At 44.2% G+C, this 14,558-nt stretch overlaps 1 protein-coding gene across 1 annotated transcript in view; it reads right to left on the bottom strand.

Annotated features, from left to right (window-relative positions):
• Positions 1 to 14,558, bottom strand: part of COL7A1 (collagen type VII alpha 1 chain) — a 782,081-nt gene that overhangs the window by 14,012 nt on the left and 753,511 nt on the right. The window contains exons 116-117 of the mRNA XM_069646196.1: positions 9,975 to 10,052; positions 4,509 to 4,562 (exon numbers count right to left, since the gene is read on the bottom strand). Of these exons, the coding sequence (XP_069502297.1) occupies positions 4,509 to 4,562; positions 9,975 to 10,052 (132 nt within the window). The remainder of the gene's footprint in view (positions 1 to 4,508; positions 4,563 to 9,974; positions 10,053 to 14,558) is intronic.

Raw genomic sequence — 14,558 nt, 5'->3', positions numbered from 1 at the left:
TCAGCATGGTGCATCTATCAGCGTTGATGTGGAGATGCAATGCGCCCCCTGGTGGCAAATAAAGGAATTGGTTGGAGAAGGGGGCCAGAGGTTTGTCCACGGCAGATAGAGGGATGGGTGTTATGGAGATCCCTGAATTAAAAGAATAAAATGGAAGAAACAAATTTAGGATGACCAAATGTACCACTTTCAAATTTGTGTCATGAAATGACGTGGAACCCTTTATGTATATTACTGCTGATGTCACATTGGGCATAATGGTGCCAAGCGGAGCTGACGCGGAGCCTCATTGTGCCACCTGGTGGCTGAACATTTTTCAGATGACAGCTGGCGCCTGATAATATATATCTAAAATTAGGAATCTATGGGAGGAAAGAATCAAATAGGCAAGAGAAATGGAGTGGTCAGCGAGTGGTAGGGACGTGAATGTTGAATGGAAACTTAAAGAGGGAGTGGTTTTGCATAGAGAGCCTTCCAGTGTGGTGGTGGTATGTTGAGGTGGGAGAGGATCTGCATAGTTTACAGAGGGTGGGTTTGGCAAATTTCACCAATTTAGAGAGAGAATGGGGTATGCCTTGAAGGCTGGGAGCTAGAGGACGTCTGTCTTGGAGGAGTTGAGCATCATGCAGTGTAGGATATAGCCGTTGGCAGAGAGGCAGTTAGCGGTATGCTCCAAGATGTCTGGGCTGGAGGAAGTAAAAGATAAGATCTCGGTTTTACTTGAAAGGAGGTGGTGATGGAGGCAAAATGACATATGAGATTACACAAGGAGGAGGTGTAGAGGGAGAAGAGGTGTTGGCTGAGGAGGTATCCTTGGCGGTCATCCACTGGAAAGAACCTTAGAGAGGAGGTTTTAGAGTTTCAAGAGATGAAGAAGCAGTCAGAGAGATAGGAGGCTGCCGGTTGTTAGGAAAGATTTCATAATTGTAGGTAATTTTCCCTCCATGTGGCAACCCCCAAACTTTTTGCTGTTGATTTACACCCTGATCTAGACTTTGCCAGAGAAGCGCAGCCTTCCGCCGCACTCCTCTGGGCTTTCGCTCAATTCTTATGGGGAAACTGACATGCCCTTAAGACAGTCAGTACTGGGAGACTTTGTTTCCCTTAGTCTTTTCCTCATGTTGCAGCTTTTGTGCAACATGAAACAAGAGTGCACTGTAACTTACATTACCGCGCTCTTGGGTCTCTAGTCATTCCAAAGGCCCTAGAAACTCTCGCTGGACTTATTATGAACTGTGCAAGTGTGTCACGGACGGGACTGGTGGCAGCTATCGTTTCTCTTGTGTTTTGAACCCTTTTTCGCCATGTTATCCGCGCTTACCGCTTTTGGCACAAATGAGTGGCCTGGCTCCAAAATGGCCATGCCACGAGGTTCTTTGTCCTGTCCGCTGACCGTCTTGCCCCTTCCCCTTCCCCTAGGTCGAGCCGACCCGGGGCAGTCCTTATTTGGTCATGGACTTTCCCACGAAACACAACGCTTTCGCGGGCTTCTGCATGCCTTGTGTGTGCCTCCAGGATGTGGGCTGAGATGTCTGGTCCCAATACACATCCTGGGTGCCAGAGAGTCTGGAGTGTCCTGAATGCCTGGGACCACCGTGGTCCGTGATAGGTCCACGTATGGTGTGAGTGTTTGTGAGCAGATCTCCCATTGGGTCCTCTCTGTTTTGGCGTGAAGAGAACTTTGGATAAGAGGAGGCTGAAAACACCACTACCATGTCGATCTTCTGAGTACACACCGAACAAGGGATAAGGAGCCACATGTCGATCTTCTGAGTACACACCGAACAAGGGATAAGGAGCCAAGTATCCTGCAACAAGAAGCTGAGTCGAGAACCGCTGGTGACCCGCTGAAGGTTTGACACTCTGAACTGCTGTCGTCCTACAAGATCCCTCTGCATCTGATCGTCCTAGAAGGTCTGCGAAGGCGCTTTGACCCATTGGAATAGTGGGATCAACTATTCCCGGCACCTTCATCAAAACCTGCAAGTAAGCCTCTTCAGAAGTGTCCCTGGACCAACCAGTGGGCTGACCAGTTTACGCAGGACGCTTTGCTCTGTCACCGCCGCCGTTTCGGGGAAGCCCTCGAAACTTGGTTTACTGCTTGCTGTGCGTCCACAGCACCCTCACACCGAATTTCGTACACTTGGCATTCCCAGGTCTGAAGTGAAACGAGTGCGCCCGGACCAGAGTAAACGCGGTTGCCGTGTTGCCCTGCTGTGGTAACAACCTGTGCACGTCCGCTGCATTTGGGACACCCTCGACCCTGCATCCTGCTACGCAGAATCTACACGTGTCAAGACGTCCTGATCATCGCAGCTGAACCTGCCAGCAACGTGAACTGAACTGGAGAAGTCTGGGTCTGCCTGCGTCGGGGACCGGTGAGTAGTCCATACCCCAACCGGTGGCCCCTCGCGCAGGAGCCCATTTCTTTTCTACCGCTGTTGTGAAATAGCGACTCTATCCCGAACTCTCACCCTGCCTCTGCCCACAAGTGGAGGCCTTGCTTGAGTAGTGGGGACTTGTTCTGCATCGCTTCATTCACCTTCCTGAACTGCCTGATATCCTTGAAGAGGCCCTCTTTTGTCCATTGGCACCAGCACGTGCAGGTACTTTTGAGCATAAGGCTCCTCTCTTAGTAGGGCTCGGACTTCCTCCTAGTTAGGTGTATTTCAGATGTTGAACTGGGTCTAATGATTACTTGCACTGCCTGTTTTCCTCCCCATCTAGGTGGTTTACATATTACGTGCTCCTAACTCCTTAGACCCCTCGGTCTTGTATATATATTGTATTGATTGTGATGTGTTGGTTTACTTTAGTATTATTGTGATTCTTTGCTATGGTCGATGTTACAAAGGCCTTGTAATGAATGTGTCTATATTTTTAATATAACACCTGGCTGGAGTAATTTGTAAGTGTCCTTGTTTTGTGTGCTCATTGAGGTCTTTCCGTCACCATCACCCCTCTTGAGACTTAGGGCCTCATTACGACCCAGGCGCTAATGGGTTAACAACGCCGTAAAAGGCTTTGGCGCCGTTAACCTATTAGCGCCTAATTACGAGGTCCCTTTGCGGGTTCCGACCTTAACGGCTGGTGTACACCAGCCGTTAAAGTATGGACCCGCAAAGGGACCTTGGTGCTAATTACGGTGCCGCAATTTGCGGCACCGTACTTAGCGCCTTCCTCATTCCCATTGAGGCCTATGGGGCAAAAATGGGAATGGGGAAGGGCCATGGAGGACGGGGGAATTACCGCCCCGCCAACCTTGCAATGGGGTGGTAATTCCCCCTTTCTCCATGGCGGAGTCAGTAACTTACCGGCATGGACCATGGTGCTAATAGCGCCATGGTCTTCCGCCAGTTCGTAATGAGGCCCTTAGCCTTGACCGCCGCCATCGCTACCCTGATTGGTCTGGCTTGTCCAGAGGTTACCCTGTTCCAAGAAACTAGGCTGGCCTTCTGAACCTCTGCCCCTCCAGGTCCGAGTTCAGAAATCCATCTTAACACCGGTCAGAAAAGGTGTCCTTGAAATCAAATAGGGGAAAAGGTTTGGAGGAAGGAAGGATGAGTAACAGTGTCAAAGCAGGCATTAAGATTTAACAGAATTTGGATGGAATAGAGGTGGAACATTTGAGGCAATGCTTGGAAAGCTAGAGATGGATGTGGGAGCAGTTCCAGAAAAGTGTTTGCTGCAAAATACAAATAGGAGGGGGCTGGGTAATGAGTTTTCCTCAAGGTAGTTGATAATGTATTTGAAGACTACCCTCTAGAAGATTTTGGAGTGGCAGGAGAGACATAGGTCGGTAGAAAGATAGCTGTTAGGGCAGTAGTAGATTTTTTCAAGATGGGAATAACTATGGCCACAATGTACGACACTCAGAAGATGCCAGTAGAGAGAGATTGAAGAGCAGAGAAAGGTAGGATTAGAGAGAGGGAAGCACGAGTGAGAGGACCAAGTTCTGTAATCCTCTGAGGTGCAAAGCGGCCAATGGGAGTAAAGGGTAGGTGGAATATGGGCATCAGCTCTTCAAGGCAGGTGGGAGCAAAGTGAGAGAGGGAGTAGAGATTGGGGATGAAGAGGCCAGTCTATCCTCCGCTCACTTCTTTTCAAGATCATATGTGGGTGACTCAACTTGTTTGCGCCTAACATGCATGTAATATAATCACTCCTTCTAAACACGAATATTGCTGTGTAGCAGGAACATGATTTGTAACACTGCTACATGGTGCAGCACACTCTAGCCTGACCAATCAAGCACAGCTTCGTTCAGCAGCATACAACATAATGAGAACGTTATATTTTTGAAAAAATGAAATGCACTGTCTTGGTCAACCCTAACTCCAAAGCCTGGCAGTGGTGACTGGCACCCTTTCTCCACGACACCCCTATGTGTGGAGGGAGGGGTTCAAGACAGAATCCAGTCTATATACAATTTGATGGCAAATCTTTTGTCCTTGCCCTTATCCAATGATAAGTTGTTTCATCCCACACATCAAAAAGTAATTCCTCACCGTCATGCCTGGCACCCCTCTGTCTCCTTTGCTACCATCTGGTCCAATGTTGCCCTGAAAATATAAAAATAAAACATGTTTTTACAGTTTTTAAAGAGGATCAATCAGACTAGGTTTTCTATCATGATCGTTGGATAATGTTGCTTGTCCCTCCTCTATGCCTGACAACAAACATATTAATACAGTGGCCTGGAAGTGAATGTGTGAATCAAGGAAATGTCATGGATTGATTCATCTCATAGCGCCAACCATGCTGCAACATGGGGGATACACTGAATGCAGTTGAGAAAGAATTGCTTTAGAGAATTTCCACAACCAATGACACAAAATAGTATGCCACCTGGAAGATGTTTATTAAGATTTGATTGGTGGGAGGTTTTCAAGAGTCCTTCCAACTATGTACAGGATGGTATTCTCCTTGGGTCTAAATGCCAATGTTCAAATAACAGTCTCTGGAGTTCCAACGAAAGGTTTCTGTTGTTCTAATGAAAGTCTCCCAGGCTCAACCAAAATTCTCTGCTGTTTAAGCAAAAGTCTCTTCTCCGGCTGAAATATAGTCTTTGTGTATTTTCCCTTCTCTAACATTTACTCTTCAATCATCCTTCTTAGCTATTTATTTGACGATGACCGGAAGGTCACTTCACCATACCCCCAGCAACATTTTTCTTCTAATACTTAAGGCTTCATTATGAGTTGGGTGGATTTGTGACCTGGTTTACCACATGCAGTAATTATCTTTAAAACATGCTGTAAAAAGCCCCATTATATGAATGTTGCTGGTACAGTGGTAAATTATTCAGAATTATTGTAATATCGCATGCAGTATTCCAGAAAATCTTCAATCATTATTCAAAAAAAGAAAAATCTATTTATACCCACATTTTGAGGATAGAAATGAATCTGGTTCATTAGCAGATCATACAACTTCTGTACCATTTTAAATACTGCAGTGAAGGGTCAGTACTGATCCTTCAGTGCACTGCTTAAGGCGTCCAGTGACTGGTTTTCATGAATTTGTAGTAAAGGATTGTGCGGTAATTCGGGGAGAGGACAAAACTTTGAGGAGTGCAGAAAGCTTTTCAATTGTTTTCTTGTTTTGGCTCAGAGATGAAACTTTGATGTAACCTCTATAAATATAACGTAATGGTAAGGAACTTGCTATGTGACACACTAGGCATTTAAAGAGTTATACATCAATGCCGTGGAAAATCCAAACAAGGAAAGCTTATGAAAAAAGCCTGTTATCTAAATCCACTGCCACATTAAAATTAAATGTGGTGTAATTAGCCAGGCCCAAGCAGCCTCTGTTATCTCAATCTCATGCCAAATTAAATATTTTTTCTTGAAAGCTAATGGGTTGCAGAACTGGCACAAAACAATGTTTTTTTAAAAGTTTACATTGTTTAGTCATTTCACCGATTTGACTTAATAAATGTGCCTCCAAATTGGGAATGGCAGTTATTGTAGCGATAAAAGAGGCAGACACAAGGGTATTACCCAAATTGACCTTTTACAATTGACCTTTTGCACAATTGACCTAATTATAGTGGTCCTAATTGACCTTCTGCACAATTGACCTTTGTATTATTTTAGTTATTTTATATATGTATTGGGTTGGTTTTGGATTATAAATGATATAAGGGCATTGGGTGGGGAGTTGCATGGGGTTTTGGATTAGGTGGGGGCTACAGGGGTTTCCCCCCGCATATATGTCCTAATTGACCTTCTAAAGTAGGTCAATTCTCGGGAGGTCAATTCTCCCGAAGTCAATTGTGAAAAGGTCAATTAGTATACAACCGACATAAGCACACAGTGTGAATGTGAATATTGGATCTGACAAATTAAAAGTTATATAGTGTGTCAGAACTTTCAAAGTATGAATGAAACATTACGGTTTAATGTAAACCCTTAGACATAGTCTATGTTTTGTAAAATAGGGCCCAAACACAGACATAAATGTGTTAAGGCACGGTCAACGAATACTAAAATTGACAACATTTTACAATTTATATAGCTGTTTAGCATATATGCATTCTAATTTTGTAATGTGTATATTTAAGCGTTTGAACTGACAAGTACCTTGAATGTGGAATATTTGCTTGGGAGAGGATGCAAACACATCATAGAAGTAATTTGGCAAGTACTTTGAGTCAGATTAACTAATGTTTGCACAAGTGCTAAAAATGTAACTAGTGCACTTAGCATCTGTTTTGCTGGTTGTTTAAAATTTGATAGAATAAAGAGGTTTTCACCAATCCATATTACATCCTACCAGCCCGGAAGCTTATCGGAAGACAGGTTTCTGTGATACTACTAAGGATCACATAGCCCCACTACACATACAAATATTCTGAAGCGGACACTAAGATTCTGACAAGAATTGGTAACATTCAAGCAATGTGCAAGATGTCTTCCACTCTTCTCCTTACAGTTGAACAAACCTGGCATTCTCCAGCCAAATGGAAACATGATGCCTGATGCCAGCTAGAGGAGCCTCTATCGAGGTACTGTGCACAAGGCTGTGGCCTTGTGGCTGGAGGCCGGACAAATGCGCACTAGACTATCTGTCTCACCATACTGCCTCTTTGTTTGGTTTTTATATCATTTGTCCTAGGGACACCAACAAAAATGACAATAGAACGCTTTAGCCTGGACTACAATATAATTTTAACTGACCTACGGCAGATAGCCCAGGAAGCCACATACTTAGCATACTTAGCAAGCAAGCTTGGCTAGCCAGTCATTCACAGGCCACACTGAATCCTCACCAAACTCTAACAACAACCAATGCTACCTGTCATAGAAACTCAAATTCACAACTATAAGCAAACAACATAAACAACATACATCAATTCAGAAACTCTTGCCCTACAGAGTATTAGCCAAAGAAGCAATGTTGAAAATATGTCATTGATTTGAAGTCTAGGCTCACATTGTGAACCAGCAGAATCCTACTGCTCGTAAGACTACATCATCTGAAAACAATGCCGAATATCTCCAGGCCTCATCCTACATTAAAGAACAGCATCCTACTATCTGCTCATCTCTGCAGAGAAATTAGCTGAATCCTTGCAGAGCAGTTCACCAATCACAGGTGACCTCAAATAATGCCAGACCATTTCTATGAATAACGGGAAGTCATTTTGTTGGCATTTGCATTTAAGTACGAAATTCTAGCTAATGAAATTCCAGTACTTGAGCAGCGACTGTCGACAGTGTTTACACAATCCAAAGCTTTACACTGAAATCCCCTCCGAAACCTATGAACAAGGAAACTCGGACAAGTCTTGGCATTCCCTTTACCTTTAAAAGCAATCCCCAAAATTACCATCAATGAAACATGTAGAAGCCTACGTTCCCCACCCAGTGACATCATACTCACCCAAAACCCACAAGCAACGTCAGGCACGACACACACTTGAAATAATTCCAATACATTGTTTGTAGGCAAAATGATGAAAAAGCACAGGGAACAGGCTCCACCAGGACCCTCCTTCTTGGAGAGGTAGCAGAGCAGCAGGGACACATGCCCACGAGCCAGGCACCAGGAAAAGCCCCCACTTTAGATGTTCTGCTTCAGGTAGAGGACCATGACTCCTCAAAAATCCAAGAGGATGAGCTCAGCAATTCAGGACTCTGAGTGGTTTTTTGTTTAGATCTGATATACATGAATTTTGCACTTTACTATGTATCACACATTCTTTTTGTTATCAGCAATATGTTTAGGATAATGCAAAGAAACAAATCATTTTATCAACAGAGAGGTAAATTTGGCCCTTAACTGCTCTATGCACTATATTAATTGAGGACCACTGGTTCCAAGGATGGAGGCACCATGGATGGTCTCATCTGTCAATTGAAGTGCCGAGCTTCAACATTTCGTGGGTGGCTTGGCCAATGGTAGTGCCAGCAACAGTCCATTGGCATCCTTGTGGAGCCTCTTCATCTTCAGATTCCTGGCTTCAGTGGTCGACTAAAGAATGGCTCCCAATCCTGCCCAGAAATTCTGCACTGGGGTATGCAGGGGGGTCCCTGACCAACATATCAGTGGAACTACTACATTCAAACCTCTGTGGGTGGCTGTCCAATGATGGAGAGGCAGCTTAGGTACAGCCATGACCCTCTCAAGGTTTGAAATTTGCACTGGGGCCATCTGCAGCAGCTACCCAGTCCAAACAGTTCAATTCATCCAAAGAAGCTACACCCTGGGATTTGGCTAGAACCTGCAAAGAGGGTGCCCAGATATGCCACCCTTCACCCATGCCCAGGAGAAAGACAGCCAAAAGAACAGTGGAGCACTAAGACGGGGCTTCAAACAACATGACCAGCCATTTTGAGCAGTGCATTGAATTAGCTGCTATGTGCTAAAAAAGGGAAGGTGCACAGGTGTTCACCCCAAAAAAAAATAAAGGAATCACTGCCTGGCAAAAATGACCACACTCGAACAAAAATTTGAATTGGAAAACAAGGTAAGGAGGTTATTAGTGCTACAATAGACTTAATTGAGGGGGTGCCCCTCCTTCACTGGTAGCTTTAAGGATTGACTGGTGCCCCCAATATGATAAACGAAATTAGTTAAGCGTAGAAAAATATCTCACTCCCTAAAATCAGTCCAGGGGCACACAAATAGTTTACAGATATGATGAGAGTCCGATTAAACCAGATGAGAAAACTGCAAACAGACACGATTATCCTAACATCTATTTAATCAATTAATTCTGTAACACACGGTTCCCTTAGCCACTGTACTCTTCCTAAACACATACCCAAAACGCACACTGGGGAGATACCTCCAGGAAAATCAATCAACCATGGTGAAGGACCTTTCATTAAACCTCGACTAGAAAATAACCATTGAAGCCTGAAGTAGATCTGTGGTTGGCCTATCACACTTTCCTCTTAGAGAGTCTCTCCTAGTAGCAGGGGGGAATTGTTGCCTATTCCATTCTTAGCAAGGTCAACTCACTCTACATCAGCCTTTCAACACATCCAACCTCCGCTCTCCAAGTAATCCAGAACATCTTGGGATCAGTGCACTAGTTCCCTGTCACCAATGTCACCACCTTCATGGCACTAACACACCTCAACACACCTCCATAACCAAGATCAACAATAGATGCCAGAGAGATCCATGCGCTCATTCAGCTCAAGTGCACTCCAGGTCCCTTGACCATCCCCTACCAGCCTGAAGAGACGTTAGTGCCTCTCAGCATATTTCCCCTGTGAACCTCTGCACATAGGCCACGTACGTGGGAAACATGTGAAATCCACGGTTTCACATTACTTCATATAACCAGTCTGAAACGCTGTAGCTCCCTGGGGTGATTTAATTACAAAAGGTGTTAAATAAATCACTAATACTTATGTCATTCATTCATGTATTTGTGGCACCATCATTTCTCCTGCCAACCACTGACTGGCGATTATGTTTATGTTATAGCTGCACCTCGCCACATGTCAATGTACCTGGTCTCCTCTCTCTCCCGGCACGCCGGGGATCCCCCTGGGTCCGGCAACCGTCTCTCCTGGAGGCCCTCGTTCACCCTGTGTGGGAACACCAAGTAAAGAGATGAGCACATTTGCCATCATTCACCAGTACAAGTAGATGAAACATGGCCACCTTCTTTCTTTATATCTGTGTATATTTTGATATGCAAAACATGGTTAAGACATAGTCCATACTTCAAGCATTCATCAGGGAAGCATATGAACCATAAAGAGGATTGGTGCAATATTCATGAAAATAATTAGCTTATTTTTTTATTATTATTTGGTTTAATTGAAAAACAATTTTTACCAAATTTTACTGAAGTCCAATTCCTCCTTTCCTTGTGGATCGTACTATTAGCTTATTTACATTGTTATGTACACGCTTGGAAGGGCAAGAACACACCGAGATCCCACTAAATCAAGTTGTGATACCTTTAATTGAGCTAAATGAAAGTGTTGTGTCTAGATTGCAGAAGGCATGATCCTTTAAGTTTCCAAATAACTCTTCAACAGATGGATGCCAAAGAATGGGACTTTGATGGCTCAAGCACTGCATCATCTCAATATAATATTGTCAGTGAGTGCAATCAAAGGTTTCAACACTTGGATTTTGTGTGATTTAAAAAATGGGCTGACATAGCGTCAAACAATATCAAAAGACCGTGTGGACAGACACAACTAAATACAATACATTTCACAGCAATATAATTCCCAGAGGTGGTGAGGTACTGACAGTGGGCCATGCTAAGCCTCTTCAAGTTTTTGTCACGAGCCTCTAATGTTCTCACTGGAATAAGAAACGTCTTCATTGTATCCTGCACTGGACCAGGTTATCAGTTCCAGAGCTCCACGAATAATAGTAGAAACAGAGCAGCATCTAATCTATGAGCAAACATGTACCAAAATTGAAGAGAAATGTTACATACCTTGCAGTTAACTTTGCTTCTGATGGATATGATATCGTCTCTGCAGATATCTTGATTGATTGATTTGTTATTTATTATGCGCCTATACACAAGTGTTTCAAGTGTTCTGATCTTTGAAAGGTCCAGTCGTTAGGCTGGGAGCCCGGGAAATCTGACTTGCGTTCACATGGCACAACCCTTACACAGGGTACCTTAAGGGTGTCCTTGCAGCCTCCAGCAGAAGTGACAATGCCCAGGTTAGAAGTGGCACCACATGCATCAAGCCCAAGAGTTACCCAGATACTTCCATCCACAGGGAGACATGCTGCATTCTAAAGCAACTTAGGGGAGGAATGCAAGCAGATACGGTATCTTCAGAGAAGGCATTTTACTCAGCAGAAGCAATATGAGCCGCAGGGCATGTAGCTTGTTCTTGTAATGGATACTATCTTCTCTGCAGATTCCCTATCTTTGAAAGATGTATCCAGCATTGCTAACGACGAGGATAAGAATACAGAGAACTTCATCAAAGATGTGCTGCACTACAGCCATACCGAACAAGACCTCAGCCTCTCTGTCCAAGTCCAGGCAGAAGTACTTTGTTAAAGTATGCAGCACGGACCAATTGTCTGTCCTTCAGAGTTCCTGAATTGGGACTCCATTCAAGAAAGCGGTAGTTGCCAAATTGCCCTGCAAAGAATGTGCCATGATCTCCTCAGGAGGAGAAGCCTTGTGCACTGCCTTGTAGCAACTCCTGATGCTTCCAAAATCCATCTACAGATGATCTGCTTGTCCGGCGTCCCGCCCCAGACCTCTTACCAAAAGTTACAAACAGCTGGCTGCCCATTTATTACTTATCTGACCAAACTATATAGTAGATACGGGCCACCCACCCCTTAGGAAGGATGAGGAGGAAGAAAGAAGGAAGGAGCTGTTTAGACTGGTTATTCTGAAACTCACTGGTCACCTTAGGCAGGAAGGACAGCTTCTCCCAAAGCCTTATCTTGTCTTTTGAAAATAATTGTTTAAAGCCTGACAGCCAACAGGGCCTGCAGATCACTCACTCGCCTGTCTGATGTAATGCCCACCAAGAAAGCAATGCCTAAAGTGGGAAACGCACAATCACAGCTATGCATGTGGTCAAACGGCATAGCTATCAACTGTGCTAAGACCAAATTCAGCTTGGATGTACATTACTGGCAGAGAGCAAATTAGCAGTCCCTCTAAGAACTGGAACACTATTGGTATCTCAAAGAAAAAACCTTATTTGCACTGGCGCATAAAAAAAGAATGAATAGCCAGGTATTCCCTCACAGAGGACCTCTGCAAACCCTCCTTTACCAGTGATAATACAAAATCCACCTACATGAGTAGAGCTTGCATGTATTTTGCCTCCTGCCACTCACCATAAAGTCATGTAGCTTATCAGACTGGTCAATGCCCTAAAACCTTAGGCATCTGGTGATGGGGGTTGGGGGGTGAAGATGAAGACTTACTGAGTTCAAATCGAAGACCCTGCCAACCTCCTGTGTCACAGACATAGGAACACTGCAATCCTTCAACCTGCACAGCTGCTCAGATTCTGCAAATCTGCATACCAGACCCGCTGTGGTAATCTTGAAGCCATCAAAATCATTGTCTCCCTGTGGTACCCGAATGTCATCAGTGCTGTCTACAACAGGGTGTCAGGTTTCCTTCTCTTATTCAAGTTTCCTTTTTATTATTATCCTTTTCAGATTAGCTTTGTGTGGGTGGGAAGTTTTCCATTATAGTTGGTTAGGCCTTAACTTGTTGATTCAGAATCCTGGTTCTGACCCAAGGCAAGATGGAGCCTCACAGTGACAGCTCTGATTGGCTGGAAGACAATGCTGAACAACAATGAACATTCTAAACTGTCACTCTGTGCCTTTCATCATCAAAACCCCATCTGAGAGGACGTGTTCAGTGGCTGCTCCTGCTTTAGTATTAGGCCTGGTGGATTTTATCCTTCAGATCTCAGCAGTTGAGCGGCTACTTTCTTGGGGGTTCAGGAGAAGTCTTCAGCTGGCATGAATTCGTTTTGAAGATAGGAAAAGCAGGAAACCTTTGTGAATTCGCTCAGGAGATAAGTGACTTTATTTCTACTGTAAATCTGTTCATCTCAATAACAGTCTCCTTGAAAATTCGTTAAAAGTAGTGTTTCTACTAAAACTATTGAACTATCGGAGTGCGCTTGTGTTTCCAGTGCGGTGTTCCTTAGCGCGAGATTTTGACTGTCGCGTGCGTATTCAAGTGAGCGTGTGCTTTCTAGCGTGTGTATTCCGAGCGCGAGTAGAGGTTGGTCTCGTGCCATTTTAAACGCGTGTGTGTTTTATTGCGCGGGTGATCCTTTGCGCGAAAAGTTATACGCTGCGTGAGAACTACAAAGCGCGTGTGAAATTCAAAGCGCGTGTGAAATATAAAGCGCGTGTGATTTTTAGCGCGAGTGTACAAAGCGCGTGTGAAATACAAAGCGCGTGTGAAATACAAAGCGCGTGTGATTTTTAGCGCGGGTGTACAAAGCGCGTGTGAAATACAAAGCGCGTGTGATTTTTAGCGCGGGGGTACTAAGCGCGAGAAATCTGTTCGTCGCGTGCCATGAGAGTGCGCGTGTGTTTTTTCCATCGCGAGTGATTGTGCGTGTGAGAATCACTTCGTTGCGTTTGAACTCAATAGCGCGGGTGTTCTTATTTCGCGTGTCTCGCAGGAGAACATTATTGCGCGTGTGGACTATTGCGCGTGGGAATTATTGCGCGTGTGGATTTTTTGCGCGTGTGGATTATTTTGATCGCGCGTCTTCATCCGTTTGCGCGTGTTCTTCAACCAGGAAGATTTCTACGTGAAGTTCATCGATAATTTTAATGGAAATAACCTGCGTGTGCAGTTAGCATGTGTTTCCTCTTTCTTCAAGGATTCAAAGACTCAAGATAATTATAAATAGTTTGAAAAGTTTTGAAATGACAAGAAAGAACATTTTAAAGACAATCTAATTGAACTACCATTGCATGTTGGAAAAAAGACAAACAAAGAACTAAGACTTCCAGTTTTGCCTAATGTAAGAAGTTGCTGGGAATTTCAAGTACCGCAAGTAAGAGAGATTTTCAGCTTCTTATCCGCTTCTCTAAGAAATTTCAAGAGAAGAACCAGGTAGGATTCTCAATTATTAGTTAAGGATTAATGACTTCCCATTCATAAGGTTAAGTAAGTGAATTAAGGAAGTGTATATGTTATTCTCTATCCTCTGCAGGTTCAGCACTGATTAGCCTTGACGCAGTCTGCCTGGTGTTGTTTTGTTGTCCCATTCCCCCTTTCCCTTTGGGGTGTAGTTTACAGAGCTGTATTGAAAACTAGTTCTGGGAAATACATCTCAGGGGGATTGTCGGGGGTTCAGCAGCTTCCGCAGATACAGGACCTCTCAGCCTGACAGAATGAAAGGCCAATAATTTAGTCCGCCCGAGCTGTCATGAACCCCGACGAATCCATGGAGATGTTAGGATCTTTGATTAGGGAGTTACGGGAGGAGTTGAAAATTTCTCGAGAAGAAAATGCCTTACTTAGTCAAAAGGTAGATGACTTAAGTGTTAAAGTTACACAAATTCAACAGAGGGGAGAAAGGAGAGAGGATGAGGTTTCAGGG

The sequence above is a fragment of the Ambystoma mexicanum genome, chromosome 2p, assembly GCF_040938575.1.
Source record: "Ambystoma mexicanum isolate Mex_15411 chromosome 2p, UKY_AmexF1_1, whole genome shotgun sequence".
In the NCBI taxonomy this organism is placed as follows: Eukaryota; Metazoa; Chordata; class Amphibia; order Caudata; family Ambystomatidae; genus Ambystoma; species Ambystoma mexicanum.
This window is presented reverse-complemented; position numbering and strand designations above follow the sequence as displayed.